Below are 18,532 nucleotides of genomic sequence, written 5' to 3'. Positions count from 1 at the left end.
TTCAAAAATTTTTTACGACCTTTTATATTCACACAAATGTATTGTAAAGACGTGTTTTAGATGTAAAATATTTTGAACTTAACGATAAAAATATAAAAAGTATGATTAGTTCAATACAAATGACTTTAGACGATATTTAGCGGAATTATCACCATTTTTTACCAATTTTTTTTTCTATTTTTTGTTTTCACACAAATGTATTTTAAAGACATGTTTTAGATGTAAAATAATGTGAACTTAACGATAAAAATATAAAAAGTATGATTAGTTCAATACAAATGACTTTAGACGATATTTAGCGGAATTATCACCATTTTTTACCAATTTTTTTTTCTATTTTTTGTAATCACCCAAATGTATTGTAAAGACGTGTTTTAGATGTAAAATAATGTGAACTTAAAGTTAAAAATATAAAAAGTATGATTAGTTTAATAAAAATGACTTTAGACGATATTTAGCGGAATTATCACTATTTTTTACCAAATTTTTTTTCTATTTTTTGTAATCACCTAAATGTATTGCAAAGACGTGTTTTAGATGTAAAATAATATGAACTAAACGATAAAAATATAAAAAGTATGATTAGTTCAATACAAATGACTTTAGTCGATATTTAGCGGAATTACCACCATTTTTTACCAAATTTTTTTTCTATTTTTTGTAATCACCCAAATGTATTGTATAGACGTATTTTAGATTTAAAATAATGTGAACTTAACGATAAAAATATAAAAAGTATGATTGGTTCAATACAAATGACTTTAGACGATATTTAGCGGAATTATCACCATTTTTTACCAAATTTTTTTTCTATTTTTTGTAATCACCCAAATGTATTGTAAAGACGTGTTTTAGATGTAAAATAATGTGAAATTAACGTTAAAAATATAAAAAGTATGATTAGTTTAATAGAAATGAATTAAGACGATATTTAGCGGATTCATCACCTGTATTTCAAAATTTTTTTACGACCTTTTATAATCACCCCAATGTATTGTAAAGACGTGTTTTAGATGTAAAATTATGTGAACTTAACGTTAAAAATATAAAAAGTATGATTAGTTTAATAGAAATGACTTTAAACGATATTTAGCGGATTCATCACCTGTTTTTCAAATATTTTTTACGACCTTTTATATTCACCCAAATGTATTGTAAAGACATGTTTTAGATTAAAATAATGTGAACTTAACGATAAAAATATAAAAAGTATGATTTGTTCAATACAAATGACTTTAGACGATATTTTGCGGAATTATCACCATTTTTTCAAAAAAATTTTATGACCTTTTATATTCACACAAATGTATTGTAAAGACGTGTTTTAGATGTAAAATATTATGAACTTAACGATAAAAATATAAAAAGTATGATTAGTTCAATACAAATGACTTTAGTCGATATTTAGCGGAATTACCACCATTTTTTACCAAATTTTTTTTCTATTTTTTGTAATCACCCAAATGTATTGTATAGACGTATTTTAGATTTAAAATAATGTGAACTTAACGATAAAAATATAAAAAGTATGATTAGTTTAATAGAAATGACTTTAAACGACATTTAGCGGAATTATCACCATTTTTTACCAAATTTTTTTTCTATTTTTTGTATTCACCCAAATGTATTGTAAATACGTGTTTTAGATGTAAAATAATGTGAAATTAACGTTAAAAATATAAAAAGTATGATTAGTTTAATAGAAATGAATTAAGACGATATTTAGCGGATTCATCACCTGTATTTCAAAATTTTTTTACGACCTTTTATAATCACCCCAATGTATTGTAAAGACGTGTTTTAGATGTAAAATTATGTGAACTTAACGTTAAAAATATAAAAAGTATGATTAGTTTAATAGAAATGACTTTAAACGATATTTAGCGGATTCATCACCTGTTTTTCAAATATTTTTTACGACCTTTTATATTCACCCAAATGTATTGTAATGACATGTTTTAGATTAAAATAATGTGAACTTAACGATAAAAATATAAAAAGTATGATTTGTTCAAAACAAATGACTTTAGACGATATTTTGCGGAATTATCACCATTTTTTCAAAAAATTTTTATGACCTTTTATATTCACACAAATGTATTGTAAAGACGTGTTTTAGATGTAAAATATTATGAACTTAACGATAAAAATATAAAAAGTATGGTTAGTTCAATACAAATGACTTTAGTCGATATTTAACGGAATTATCACCATTTTTTCAAAAATTTTTTACGACCTTTTATATTCACACAAATGTATTGTAAAGACATGTTTTAGATGTAAAATAATGTGAACATAACGATAAAAATATAAAACGTATGATTAGTTCAATACAAATGACTTTAGACGATATTTAGCGGAATTATCACCATTTTTTACCAAATTTTTTTTCTATTTTTTGTAATCACCCAAATGTATTGTAAAGACGTGTTTTAGATGTAAAATAATGTGAAATTAACGTTAAAAATATAAAAAGTATGATTAGTTTAATAGAAATGAATTAAGACGATATTTAGCGGATTCATCACCTGTATTTCAAAATTTTTTTACGACCTTTTATAATCACCCCAATGTATTGTAAAGACGTGTTTTAGATGTAAAATTATGTGAACTTAACGTTAAAAATATAAAAAGTATGATTAGTTTAATAGAAATGACTTTAAACGATATTTAGCGGATTCATCACCTGTTTTTCAAATATTTTTTACGACCTTTTATATTCACCCAAATGTATTGTAAAGACATTTTTTAGATTAAAATAATGTGAACTTAACGATAAAAATATAAAAAGTATGATTTGTTCAATACAAATGACTTTAGACGATATTTTGCGGAATTATCACCATTTTTTCAAAAAAATTTTATGACCTTTTATATTCACACAAATGTATTGTAAAGACGTGTTTTAGATGTAAAATATTATGAACTTAACGATAAAAATATAAAAAGTATGATTAGTTCAATACAAATGACTTTAGTCGATATTTAGCGGAATTACCACCATTTTTTACCAAATTTTTTTTCTATTTTTTGTAATCACCCAAATGTATTGTATAGACGTATTTTAGATTTAAAATAATGTGAACTTAACGATAAAAATATAAAAAGTATGATTAGTTCAATACAAATTACTTTAGACGATATTTAGCGGAATTATCACCATTTTTTACCAAATGTTTTTTCTATTTTTTATATTCACACAAATGTATTGTAAAAACAAGTTTTAGATGTAAAATAATGTGAACTTAACGATAAAAATATAAAAAGTATGATTGGTTCAATACAAATGACTTTAGACGATATTTAGCGGAATTATCACCATTTTTTCAAAAATTTTTTTTCTATTTTTTGTTATCACCCAAATGTATTCTAAAGACGTGTTTTAGATGTAAAATTATGTGAACTTAACGATAAAAATATAAAAAGTATGATTAGTTAAATAGAAATGACTTAAGACGATATTTTGCGGATTCATCACCTGTATTTCAAAATTTTTTTACGACCTTTTATATTCACCCAAATGTATTGTAAATACGTGATTTAGATGTAAAATAATGTGAACTTAACGATAAAAATATAAAAAGTATGATTAGTTCAATACAAATGACTTTAATCAATATTTAGCGGAATTATCACAATTTTTTACCAAATTTTTTCCCAAATTTTTTTTCTATTTTTTGTATTCACCCAAATGTATTGTAAATACGTGTTTTAGATGTAAAATAATGTGAAATTAACGTTAAAAAATAAAAAGTATGATTAGTTTAATAGATATGAATTAAGACGATATTTAGCGGATTCATCACCTGTATTTCAAAATTTTTTTACGACCTTTTATAATCACCCCAATGTATTGTAAAGACGTGTTTTAGATGTAAAATTATGTGAACTTAACGTTAAAAATATAAAAAGTATGATTAGTTTAATAGAAATGACTTTAAACGATATTTAGCGGATTCATCACCTGTTTTTCAAATATTTTTTACGACCTTTTATATTCACCCAAATGTATTGTAAAGACATGTTTTAGATTAAAATAATGTGAACTTAACGATAAAAATATAAAAAGTATGATTTGTTCAATACAAATGACTTTAGACGATATTTTGCGGAATTATCACCATTTTTTCAAAAAAATTTTATGACCTTTTATATTCACACAAATGTATTGTAAAGACGTGTTTTAGATGTAAAATATTTTGAACTTAACGATAAAAATATAAAAAGTATGGTTAGTTCAATACAAATGACTTTAGTCGATATTTAACGGAATTATCACCATTTTTTACCAAATTTTTTTTCTATTTTTTGTAATCACCCAAATGTATTGTAAAGGCGTGTTTTAGATGTAAACTAATGTGAACTTAACGTTAAAAATATAAAAAGTATGATTAGTTTAATACAAATGACTTTAGACGATATTTTGCGGAATTATCACCATTTTTTCAAAAATTTTTTACGACCTTTTATATTCACACAAATGTATTGTAAAGACGTGTTTTAGATGTAAAATATTTTGAACTTAACGATAAAAATATAAAAAGTATGATTAGTTCAATACAAATGACTTTAGACGATATTTAGCGGAATTATCACCATTTTTTACCAAATTTTTTTTCTATTTTTTGTTTTCACACAAATGTATTTTAAAGACATGTTTTAGATGTAAAATAATATGAACTAAACGATAAAAATATAAAAAGTATGATTAGTTCAATACAAATGACTTTAGTCGATATTTAGCGGAATTACCACCATTTTTTACCAAATTTTTTTTCTATTTTTTGTAATCACCCAAATGTATTGTATAGACGTATTTTAGATTTAAAATAATGTGAACTTAACGATAAAAATATAAAAAGTATGATTAGTTCAATACAAATGACTTTAGTCGATATTTAGCGGAATTACCACCATTTTTTACCAAATTTTTTTTCTATTTTTTGTAATCACCCAAATGTATTGTATAGACGTATTTTAGATTTAAAATAATGTGAACTTAACGATAAAAATATAAAAAGTATGATTAGTTCAATACAAATTACTTTAGACGATATTTAGCGGAATTATCACCATTTTTTACCAAATGTTTTTTCTATTTTTTATATTCACACAAATGTATTGTAAAAACAAGTTATAGATGTAAAATAATGTGAACTTAACGATAAAAATATAAAAAGTATGATTGGTTCAATACAAATGACTTTAGACGATATTTAGCGGAATTATCATCATTTTTTCAAAAATTTTTTTTCTATTTTTTGTTATCACCCAAATGTATTCTAAAGACGTGTTTTAGATGTAAAATTATGTGAACTTAACGATAAAAATATAAAAAGTATGATTAGTTAAATAGAAATGACTTAAGACGATATTTTGCGGATTCATCACCTGTATTTCAAAATTTTTTTACGACCTTTTATATTCACCCAAATGTATTGTAAATACGTGATTTAGATGTAAAATAATGTGAACTTAACGATAAAAATATAAAAAGTATGATTAGTTCAATACAAATGACTTTAATCAATATTTAGCGGAATTATCACAATTTTTTACCAAATTTTTTCCCAAATTTTTTTTCTATTTTTTGTATTCACCCAAATGTATTGTAAATACGTGTTTTAGATGTAAAATAATGTGAAATTAACGTTAAAAAATAAAAAGTATGATTAGTTTAATAGATATGAATTAAGACGATATTTAGCGGATTCATCACCTGTATTTCAAAATTTTTTTACGACCTTTTATAATCACCCCAATGTATTGTAAAGACGTGTTTTAGATGTAAAATTATGTGAACTTAACGTTAAAAATATAAAAAGTATGATTAGTTTAATAGAAATGACTTTAAACGATATTTAGCGGATTCATCACCTGTTTTTCAAATATTTTTTACGACCTTTTATATTCACCCAAATGTATTGTAAAGACATGTTTTAGATTAAAATAATGTGAACTTAACGATAAAAATATAAAAAGTATGATTTGTTCAATACAAATGACTTTAGACGATATTTTGCGGAATTATCACCATTTTTTCAAAAAAATTTTATGACCTTTTATATTCACACAAATGTATTGTAAAGACGTGTTTTAGATGTAAAATATTTTGAACTTAACGATAAAAATATAAAAAGTATGGTTAGTTCAATACAAATGACTTTAGTCGATATTTAACGGAATTATCACCATTTTTTACCAAATTTTTTTTCTATTTTTTGTAATCACCCAAATGTATTGTAAAGGCGTGTTTTAGATGTAAACTAATGTGAACTTAACGTTAAAAATATAAAAAGTATGATTAGTTTAATACAAATGACTTTAGACGATATTTTGCGGAATTATCACCATTTTTTCAAAAATTTTTTACGACCTTTTATATTCACACAAATGTATTGTAAAGACGTGTTTTAGATGTAAAATATTTTGAACTTAACGATAAAAATATAAAAAGTATGATTAGTTCAATACAAATGACTTTAGACGATATTTAGCGGAATTATCACCATTTTTTACCAAATTTTTTTTCTATTTTTTGTTTTCACACAAATGTATTTTAAAGACATGTTTTAGATGTAAAATAATGTGAACTTAACGATAAAAATATAAAAAGTATGATTAGTTCAATACAAATGACTTTAGACGATATTTAGCGGAATTATCACCATTTTTTACCAATTTTTTTTTCTATTTTTTGTAATCACCCAAATGTATTGTAAAGACGTGTTTTAGATGTAAAATAATGTGAACTTAAAGTTAAAAATATAAAAAGTATGATTAGTTTAATAAAAATGACTTTAGACGATATTTAGCGGAATTATCACTATTTTTTACCAAATTTTTTTTCTATTTTTTGTAATCACCTAAATGTATTGCAAAGACGTGTTTTAGATGTAAAATAATATGAACTAAACGATAAAAATATAAAAAGTATGATTAGTTCAATACAAATGACTTTAGTCGATATTTAGCGGAATTACCACCATTTTTTACCAAATTTTTTTTCTATTTTTTGTAATCACCCAAATGTATTGTATAGACGTATTTTAGATTTAAAATAATGTGAACTTAACGATAAAAATATAAAAAGTATGATTGGTTCAATACAAATGACTTTAGACGATATTTAGCGGAATTATCACCATTTTTTCAAAAATTTTTTTTCTATTTTTTGTAATCACCCAAATGTATTCTAAAGACGTGTTTTAGATGTAAATTTATGTGAACTTAACGATAAAAATATAAAAAGTATGATTAGTTTAATAGAAATGACTTAGGACGATATTTTGCGGATTCATCACCTGTATTTCAAAATTTTTTTACGACCTTTTATATTCACCCAAATGTATTGTAAAGACGTGTTTTAGATGTAAAATAATGTGAACTTAACGTTAAAAATATAAAAAGTATGATTAGTTTAATAGAAATGACTTTAAACGATATTTAACGGATTCATCACCTGTTTTTCAAATATTTTTTACGACCTTTTATATTCACCCAAATGTATTGTAAATACGTGATTTAGATGTAAAATAATGTGAACTTAACGATAAAAATATAAAAAGTATGATTAGGTTAATAGAAATGACTTAAGACGATATTTAGCGGATTCATCACCTGTATTTCAAAATTTTTTTACGACCTTTTATAATCACCCAAATGTATTGTAAAAACGTGTTTTAGATGTAAAATTATGTGAACTTAACGATAAAAATATAAAAAGTATGATTAGTTTAATAGAAATGACTTAGGACGATATTTTGCGGATTCATCACCTGTATTTCAAAATTTTTTTACGACCTTTTATATTCACCCAAATGTATTGTAAAGACGTGTTTTAGATGTAAAATAATGTGAACTTAACGTTAAAAATATAAAAAGTATGATTAGTTTAATAGAAATGACTTTAAACGATATTTAACGGATTCATCACCTGTTTTTCAAATATTTTTTACGACCTTTTATATTCACCCAAATGTATTGTAAATACGTGATTTAGATGTAAAATAATGTGAACTTAACGATAAAAATATAAAAAGTATGATTAGTTTAATAGAAATGACTTAAGACGATATTTAGCAGATTCATCACCTGTATTTCAAAATTTTTTTACGACCTTTTATAATCACCCAAATGTATTGTAAAAACGTGTTTTAGATGTAAAATTATGTGAACTTAACGATAAAAATATAAAAAGTATGATTAGTTTAATAGAAATGACTTAGGACGATATTTTGCGGATTCATCACCTGTATTTCAAAATTTTTTTACGACCTTTTATATTCACCCAAATGTATTGTAAAGAGTTGTTTTAGATGTAAAATTATGCGAACTTAACGATAAAAATATAAAAAGTATGATTAGTTTAATACAAATGACTTTAAACGATATTTAGCGGAATTATCACCATTTTTTACCAAATTTTTTCCCAAATTTTTTTTCTATTTTTTGTAATCACCCAAATGTATTGTAAATACGTGATTTAGATGTAAAATAATGTGAACTTAACGATAAAAATATAAAAAGTATGATTAGTTCAATACAAATGACTTTAATCAATATTTAGCGGAATTATCACAATTTTTTACCAAATTTTTTCCCAAATTTTTTTTCTATTTTTTGTATTCACCCAAATGTATTGTAAATACGTGTTTTAGATGTAAAATTATGTGAACTTAACGATAAAAATATAAAAAGTATGATTAGTTTAATAGAAATGACTTAGGACGATATTTTGCGGATTCATCACCTGTATTTCAAAATTTTTTTACGACCTTTTATATTCACCCAAATGTATTGTAAAGACGTGTTTTAGATGTAAAATAATGTGAACTTAACGTTAAAAATATAAAAAGTATGATTAGTTTAATAGAAATGACTTTAAACGATATTTAACGGATTCATCACCTGTTTTTCAAATATTTTTTATGACCTTTTATATTCACCCAAATGTATTGTAAAGAGTTGTTTTAGATGTAAAATTATGCGAACTTAACGATAAAAATATAAAAAGTATGATTAGTTTAATACAAATGACTTTAAACGATATTTAGCGGAATTATCACCATTTTTTACCAAATTTTTTCCCAAATTTTTTTTCTATTTTTTGTAATCACCCAAATGTATTCTAAAGACGTGTTTTAGATGTAAAATTATGTGAACTTAACGATAAAAATATAAAAAGTATGATTAGTTAAATAGAAATGACTTAAGACGATATTTTGCGGATTCATCACCTGTATTTCAAAATTTTTTTACGACCTTTTATATTCACCCAAATGTATTGTAAATACGTGATTTAGATGTAAAATAATGTGAACTTAACGATAAAAATATAAAAAGTATGATTAGTTCAATACAAATGACTTTAATCAATATTTAGCGGAATTATCACAATTTTTTACCAAATTTTTTCCCAAATTTTTTTTCTATTTTTTGTATTCACCCAAATGTATTGTAAATACGTGTTTTAGATGTAAAATTATGTGAACTTAACGATAAAAATATAAAAAGTATGATTAGTTTAATAGAAATGACTTAGGACGATATTTTGCGGATTCATCACCTGTATTTCAAAATTTTTTTACGACCTTTTATATTCACCCAAATGTATTGTAAAGACGTGTTTTAGATGTAAAATAATGTGAACTTAACGTTAAAAATATAAAAAGTATGATTAGTTTAATAGAAATGACTTTAAACGATATTTAACGGATTCATCACCTGTTTTTCAAAATTTTTTTACGACCTTTTATAATCACCCAAATGTATTGTAAAAACGTGTTTTAGATGTAAAATTATGTGAACTTAACGATAAAAATATAAAAAGTATGATTAGTTCAATACAAATGACTTTAAACGATATTTAGCGGAATTATCACCATTTTTTACCAAATTTTATTTTTATTTTTTGTATTCACCCAAATGTATTGTAAATACGTGTTTTAGATGTAAAATTATGTGAACTTAACGAAAAAAATATAAAAAGTATGATTAGTTTAATAGAAATGACTTAGGACGATATTTTGCGGATTCATCACCTGTATTTCAAAATTTTTTTACGACCTTTTATATTCACCCAAATGTATTGTAAAGACGTGTTTTAGATGTAAAATAATGTGAACTTAACGTTAAAAATATAAAAAGTATGATTAGTTTAATACAAATGACTTTAAACGATATTTAGCGGAATTATCACCATTTTTTACCAAATTTTATTTTTATTTTTTGTATTCACCCAAATGTATTGTAAATACGTGTTTTAGATGTAAAATTATGTGAACTTAACGATAAAAATATAAAAAGTATGATTAGTTTAATAGAAATGACTTAGGACGATATTTTGCGGATTCATCACCTGTATTTCAAAATTTTTTTACGACCTTTTATATTCACCCAAATGTATTGTAAAAACGTGTTTTAGATGTAAAATAATGTGAACTTAACGTTAAAAATATAAAAAGTATGATTAGTTTAATAGAAATGACTTTAAACGATATTTAACGGATTCATCACCTGTTTTTCAAAATTTTTTTACGACCTTTTATATTCACCCAAATGTATTGTAAAGACGTGTTTTAGATGTAAAATAATGTGAACTTAACGTTAAAAATATAAAAAGTATGATTAGTTTAATAGAAATGACTTTAAACGATATTTAACGGATTCATCACCTGTTTTTCAAATATTTTTTACGACCTTTTATATTCACCCAAATGTATTGTAAATACGTGATTTAGATGTAAAATAATGTGAACTTAACGATAAAAATATAAAAAGTATGATTAGTTTAATAGTAATGACTTAAGACGATATTTAGCGGATTCATCACCTGTATTTCAAAATTTTTTTACGACCTTTTATAATTACCCAAATGTATTGTAAAAACGTGTTTTAGATGTAAAATTATGTGAACTTAACGATAAAAATATAAAAAGTATGATTAGTTTAATAGAAATGACTTAGGACGATATTTTGCGGATTCATCACCTGTATTTCAAAATTTTTTTACGACCTTTTATATTCACCCAAATGTATTGTAAAGACGTGTTTTAGATGTAAAATAATGTGAACTTAACGTTAAAAATATAAAAAGTATGATTAGTTTAATAGAAATGACTTTAAACGATATTTAACGGATTCATTACCTGTTTTTCAAATATTTTTTACGACCTTTTATATTCACTCAAATGTATTGTAAATACGTGATTTAGATGTAAAATAATGTGAACTTAACGATAAAAATATAAAAAGTATGATTAGTTTAATGGAAATGACTTAAGACGATATTTAGCGGATTCATCACCTGTATTTCAAAATTTTTTTACGACCTTTTATAATCACCCAAATGTATTGTAAAAACGTGTTTTAGATGTAAAATTATGTGAACTTAACGATAAAAATATAAAAAGTATGATTAGTTCAATACAAATGACTTTAAACGATATTTAGCGGAATTATCACCATTTTTTACCAAATTTTATTTCTATTTTTTGTATTCACCCAAATGTATTGTAAATACGTGTTTTAGATGTAAAATTATGTGAACTTAACGATAAAAATATAAAAAGTATGATTAGTTTAATAGAAATGACTTAGGACGATATTTTGCGGATTCATCATCTGTATTTCAAAATTTTTTTACGACCTTTTATATTCACCCAAATGTATTGTAAAGACGTGTTTTAGATGTAAAATAATGTGAACTTAACGTTAAAAATATAAAAAGTATGATTAGTTTAATAGAAATGACTTTAAACGATATTTAACGGATTCATCACCTGTTTTTCAAATATTTTTTACGACCTTTTATATTCACCCAAATGTATTGTTGAACGGGCCGGGAGCGTAAGATAATAATACGCGCGCCCGGTTACCCAACTACTTCGTAGCGCACGCACACACCGACCGACCTGTGTAAATGTGTATACGTGTATATAGCGACTCAAGGGAAGTGGACGGGGTCGCCGAGCAAGACCAGAGAGTGCTAGTGTGTGGTGGTGTGTGTAGATGTGTATATTTGTGTGTGTGTGTTCTTAACTGATAAAGGAGATAGGTAACTCTAAGTAAAAATGGTAACTCAATTTAAATGCTGATAAATATATAATAAACAGTAATAATGATACTACGGCCCTTTTGGCCCAACAGGTAAAAATATAATATTATGCTGCTATGTGAGCTTGTATAATTGACAAATATAAATATATAATACGTAGCCCTCCTGGCCCAACAAGATATAATATACGCTGCTATGTGAGCTTGTATAGACAATAAATATAAATATATAAATTACGGTCCCTCTGGCCGGTAAAAATAATAATATTATAATAGTGTAAATAAATAACAATAATAGTAAAAACTCACAATTTGTGGAGCGCAGTCTGGCCAGCTGGTCCTAGCTATACGGAAAAGTTCACACTCACACATACAAAATAGAAAAATATAACAATAATAATAATAATTCACGACATACACACTATGCCGGAACAATAGTAAAAATAATAATCTGTGGCGATTAGCGCCCGTACAATATAATAATATTAAATAAATTAAAGTGGCGATTCGCGCTCACACGAATTACGAATTATAATAATACTAAATAAATTAATGTGGCGATTCGCGCTCACAAGACATAAAATAATACTTGGTAAGTCGTGCCGATAAAAAAACTATATAAAATAAAAAGACGGCGATTTGCGCACGTAATTCTTTGCGAGTATTTCTCGTGATACTCCGAAAACTAGACTGGTTTGGTTGGGCGGCCGTGCTAAGTATATTCGCTTAACAGCGGCGGGCGATCGCACGTAATCTACATATTATATAATAATTCACAGTTGATACGGACAATTAAAACAGAAATAAAAACAATAATACAAAATATAAATATATAGGTACAAACAGGTAACAGATATGTGATGTGGGTGTGTGTGTGTGGTGAGCCGGTCGGAAGCTATATAGTGTGATATGGCGTTGACATCCTCCCCCCGTTGAAAATCTGATTTTTCAACACTTGAGTCCTCATCATGCACTGGAAGGCAACATAGTTTCACTGTTGGTCGACGCATTTCCACTCCGCTGGCCGTGCGAAGAGTTACCACTCGAATAACTCCATCCTTACCCGGATGAAGCTGGATGACTATTCCTAAATTCCACTTGGTTGGATGATTGCTTTCTCCTCTTATTATCACTACGTCATTTATCTGCATTGGTCTTGTACTGCATAACCACTTACCGCGCACTTGACACTGTGGCAGGTACTCACTCTCCCATCGTTTCCAGAATGTTTGCATCAGATATTGTACCTTTTTCCAACGCCGTATACCATTTGGCTCGGCTTCTGTGAGATCATTCTCAGGTGGTAGGAACATGGGCCCACCAATTAAAAAGTGCGCTGGTGTTAGCGCCTCTAAATCAGCCGGATCGCTACTCAGAGGTGTCATTGGTCTTGAGTTTACACAGGCCTCTATCTGGCATAATAACGTGCTGAGTTCTCCCAAAGTGAGCCGTGTGTCCTTCATTATCCTTGTGAGATGAAATTTTGTGCTTTTCACAGCATTCTCCCAAAGCCCTCCAAAATGAGGGGCTGATGGGGGGTTGAATCTCCATTCGATTCCTTCTCCTTCCATTCGCTTATCAATTTTGTCCATGTATGCAGTGAGCTCCTTTTGCGCCCCAACGAAATTAGTACCATTATCGCTATAAATTCTCTTACATTTTCCACGCCTTGACATAAATCGACGTAAGCAAGCTACGAATGCAGCACTTGTTAGGTCTTCCACAGCCTCTAAGTGAATTGCCCTAGTCGAAAAACACACAAAAACAGCAATCCAGGCTTTGATGCCGGTTACTCGACGGATTCCGCTTCTGATAACAATCGGACCAGCAAAATCTACCCCAGCGATAGCAAAAGGCCGAGAGCATTGTACTCGATCCTTTGGTAATGGGGCCATGAGTGGTAACAAAAACTTAGGTCTTGCCCTTATACACTGAACACAACGTGATGTTACTGAACGTGCCATTATTCGTCCTCTCAGTGGCCAATACATTCTTCTTATTTCGGCCAACAAGGCCTGTGGTCCACAGTGCAGTAATTCTCGGTGCCGATCTTCAAATATTAAGCGCGTTATTTTGTGGCTTGCTGGTAGTACTAATGGATGCTTTTGCTGTTCAGATATGTTGGAATACTCTAGGCGCCCTCCGACATGGATTATCCCGTCCTTTATGAATGGCTGCAAATTCTTGATTTTGCTTCTTCGAGGTAGTTCCTTATTAGCTTCTAATGATTTTATCTCCTCGTGAAACGACTCTCTCTGAACCCATTTGATCACAGCGACCTTAGCGCCTTGTAACTCGGGAACTAATAAATGCTTTGGATATTCAATAGTTCTTTTTAGCTTCATATACCTTTTGAATCGTAAGAGCCATGCTACTGAGCGTACTAGTTTGTGCCAATTCGAGAACGCGTCGAAGAGCTTAGTTAATGGTAGAGAAATCACTAATGCAAGTTTTACTGTTCGTTGTTCCGGGATCTCTTCATCTTTGATTAACTGTACTTCTGAAGTATTCCATTGGCCTTTTTGATCTGACATCCATCTTGGTCCATGCCACCAGAGATCTGCTCCCAACAGCTCCTTGGCACTTATGCCACGGGAAATAACATCAGCAGGGTTCTCGGCTGTACGTACGTGGTGCCACTGGCTCGCATCAGTTAATTCCAAAATTTGAGATATTCGATTTAGAACGTAAGATTTTAATCTGGTTTGCTGACTGTTTATCCAACTCAAGACTACGATCGAATCAGTCCATAATTGGCAACTTCCCAACTGGAAGCCCCATGACTCTGACACTTTGTTGACTAATTCGGCAAGTAATAGCGCCCCATTCAGCTCTAAGCGTGGAATGGTAGTTCCCTTCAAAGGTGCTACACGGGTTTCGAACATAAGAGTCTCGAACTCCATATTCCGTTGCCATCTATAGAACGTACATAAATGCACGCGCCGTACGCTTCTTCCGAAGCGTCGCAGAACCCATGGACTTCGATGTCCTTCGACAGACTTGGAATCGCTTTCCTTGGAATTTCTAGTACCTTCAACTGCCCTAAACTTTGGTAAAAGGCGCTCCATTTTGTTTGCATGGCTATTGGCAACGGTTTATCCCAATCCATTTTCTCTGCCCACATTTGTTGCAGAAAAATTTTTCCTTTTATCAGCACGGGTGTCAAAAACCCAAGAGGGTCAAAAATCTTATTGAGATCTGATAATATCACTCGCTTAGTTAAACATTTCGGTTGTAAAATAGGAGATATAGTAAAAAAGAATTGATCTAACAGTGGCTTCCATTCCAGTCCTAACGATTTCACTATTTCTCCATCTCCTATCTCAAGTGTAAACAACGTATCACCTTCCCGTTTACCCATTTGTTCAATTATATCTCGTGAGTTTGAACACCACTTTCTCAGTGGCATTTTTGCAGAATCAAGGATAGAGTTTACCTCTTTCTGAATTCTACAACAGTCCTCCACACTGTCCGCGCCTGTCATTAAATCGTCCATATAAAAGTCACGAAGAATAGACCTTGACGCTTCGGGGTATTGTTCCTTCACTTCTTCTGCCAAAGCAACTAGGCATTGTGTAGCCAGAAATGACGCTGGTGTCGTTCCATAGGTCACAGTCGTCAATTGATAAGTACGCAACTGCTCTTCCGGATTTTGTCTCCACAAAATCCGTTGCAGGTTCCAATCATCCTCTGAGACGCGTACTTGACGGAACATTTTTTCGACGTCGGATGTTACGACGTATTGGTGTTTTCTAAAACGGGTAAGTATTCCGAATACGTCCTCTTGCACGGTAGGACCGCATTTCAATACCTTGTTGAGCGATAGCCCTGACGAGCTTGTGGCTGACGCATCAAACACAACTCGGAGCTTGGTTGTCAGACTTGAGCCTTTAAGGACCGCATGATGTGGTAGGTAAAAAGATGGTTTTGGTAGCACTAGTTCATCGACGACTTCTACCATATGTCCCATTTCAATATATTCATTGATGAACCTTGTGTATTCAGTTCTAAACTTCTCATCGTGCTGGAATCTGCGTTCCACACTGAGGAATCGGGATGTCGCCATAGCCAACGTAGAACCCAACTCATTCACTGTGTCTTTCCTTGGCAGACGTACTATGAACCGTCCCTCCTCATCTCTGTATGTAGTTTGATTAAAATGTTCAACCGTTTCTGCCTCTTCCAAACATCTTTGATTTGCCTTCGATAGCCGTCCGAAACTGGAAGTCTCACCGACCATAATCGCTTTCCAATCTTCCTCTAAAGATTCGCCGACTGAATGAATTCCAACTAAGGTCACTACTCCTATTTCACCGGTCACTATCCACCCAAGATTGCTGGAGTTCAAAACTACATTTTTGACGTTTAATGGTATCCGAGGTACAGTAGTTGAGAACACATCAAAAAATACTCCACCACCTATTAATAAATCAACTGTCCCTGGATTTTGAAAGAAAGGGTCTGCTAGTTGTGACATCAAATCATCTGGAATTTGCCAACCCTCTTTTGGCGTTTCACATGATGGTAAATTATTCACAATTGTTGGCAACACGTAACATACCAACTTAACACAATAATCACTTAGTCTTGATTGAACTAAGACTTCAACATAGGATACAGCTCTCACTTGGCTCGCCCCAATACCACCGACTGGTAGGTTAGACTTTTTACATTCTAGTTGCAGTGACTTGGCGAGGTTCCCTGATATAAAATTCACCTGTGAGCCGCTATCAAGTAGAGCTCTACACTTACGCTGATTGCCTCGCCTATCAGTAACAAGGACAACTGCAGTTGCTAGAAACGTGTAGTTTTGTTCTAGTCCATTAAAAGCGGATGCAGCTGCCGACACGTTTGACGTCTCTGTTGTAGCCCGTTCCCTTTCAGTGGGTTGTTGAGGCTCTGGATCCTTGTCAAAGTGCAACAGTGTGTTGTGCCTTCGTCTGCATATACGACAACCATAAAGAGATTTGCATACAGTTGCCATGTGAGTTGGAGAAAAACAGTTGAAGCATAATCTTGAGTCTCGAACCACTGTGACACGATCTCCTATTGATAGATCTTTAAACTTACCACATGCGTATAGTTTATGTGGTTCAGAGCAGCAGCTGCATTTTATATTATTGGGGATTGAGGCTATGAGTCCTTTTCTTGTAGCTGTATGATTAGACGTCTTCTTCGTAATTGCGCTATTCGTCGGATATCTTGCCCTTTCACCCTTTTCATTAGCATCTAGTGTTTCGGAGCTCTCAAATGCAATACAACGACTTGCAATGAATTCTTCCAGCTCGATATATGTTGGTAAATCTGTGTTAGTTCGACGCAACTGCCATTCATGACTTGTGGTCTGGTCTAATTTCCTCAAAATAATTGTTACGAGCCATGCGTCCCAGTGCTCAATCGGTTGGCACAACGACTCAAGTGCGGCGATATGAGTTGAGACACATGAATGCAGCTTCTGCAGTTCGTTCGCCGAAGCGACCTCTACTCGGGGTGCGTCAAGAATGGCACGAATATGCGACTGAATAACCAAGCTTTTGTTTTCGTATCTCTGTTGTAATTTTCTCATAGCTACTTCATAGTTGAGTTCTGTGATCGGTATCCCTTTGATAATATCCGATGCTGGACCACCTAGTGCCAATCTAAGGTAGGAGAATTTCTGAGCTAACGAATAATGCTCATTATTGTGAACCATTGCCTTATAAAGGTCAAAGAAGGAATTCCACTCCTGTATATTACCGTCAAATTTCGGTATTTCAATAGGAGGAAGCCGCGCTTGTTGAGAATGCGAAGCACTAGCACTAGCAATTAATGAATTATTACTCATCGACGAGTTATGCGACTTCTCCTGGTTAATCAACTCTTGCATCTCCGAGCGAACCGCATAATAATCATTTTCAAAGGCTTCTCTAGCCTGCTCATTATTCTCAAAATTGTCAACATCAAGAAGTTCGATTTGACATTGTATCTCATCGAACTTCCTGCTGATCTGCGGCAGTTCTTCCTGCCTGAACTCCACTAACGTAATAGCTTGTTCTCTCGGATTAAATGTATTCATAAAATTTCGAGCTCGTGTTAACGAAGCCTTTATGACACCTCTTTTCCTCTTTAGGTCAGTTAAGATCCTTTGATCGCTCTCGTCTAAACCCATAATCAATGTGAACTAATACAATATCACGTCGAGGTCACCAAAATGAACGGGCCGGGAGCGTAAGATAATAATACGCGCGCCCGGTTACCCAACTACTTCGTAGCGCACGCACACACCGACCGACCTGTGTAAATGTGTATACGTGTATATAGCGACTCAAGGGAAGTGGACGGGGTCGCCGAGCAAGACCAGAGAGTGCTAGTGTGTGGTGGTGTGTGTAGATGTGTATATTTGTGTGTGTGTGTTCTTAACTGATAAAGGAGATAGGTAACTCTAAGTAAAAATGGTAACTCAATTTAAATGCTGATAAATATATAATAAACAGTA

At 30.3% G+C, this 18,532-nt stretch overlaps 1 protein-coding gene across 1 annotated transcript; it reads right to left on the bottom strand.

Moving 5' to 3' along the window:
* Positions 1-12,671: 12,671 nt before the first annotated feature.
* LOC149059082 (uncharacterized) lies at positions 12,672-18,205 on the bottom strand. The gene is made up of 3 exons (XM_089218542.1): positions 14,971-18,205; positions 12,902-14,923; positions 12,672-12,811 (listed from the first exon to the last, which is right to left on the bottom strand). Exons 1-3 carry the CDS (start codon positions 18,203-18,205, stop codon positions 12,672-12,674), a joined length of 5,397 nt encoding a protein of 1,798 aa, XP_089074668.1.
* Between the last annotated feature and the right edge of the window lie 327 nt (positions 18,206-18,532).

This window comes from Diuraphis noxia, unplaced genomic scaffold (assembly GCF_037042655.1).
Source record: "Diuraphis noxia isolate RWA-SAM2 unplaced genomic scaffold, SU_Dnox_SAM2 contig0002, whole genome shotgun sequence".
Classification (NCBI taxonomy): domain Eukaryota; kingdom Metazoa; phylum Arthropoda; class Insecta; order Hemiptera; family Aphididae; genus Diuraphis; species Diuraphis noxia.
This window is presented reverse-complemented; position numbering and strand designations above follow the sequence as displayed.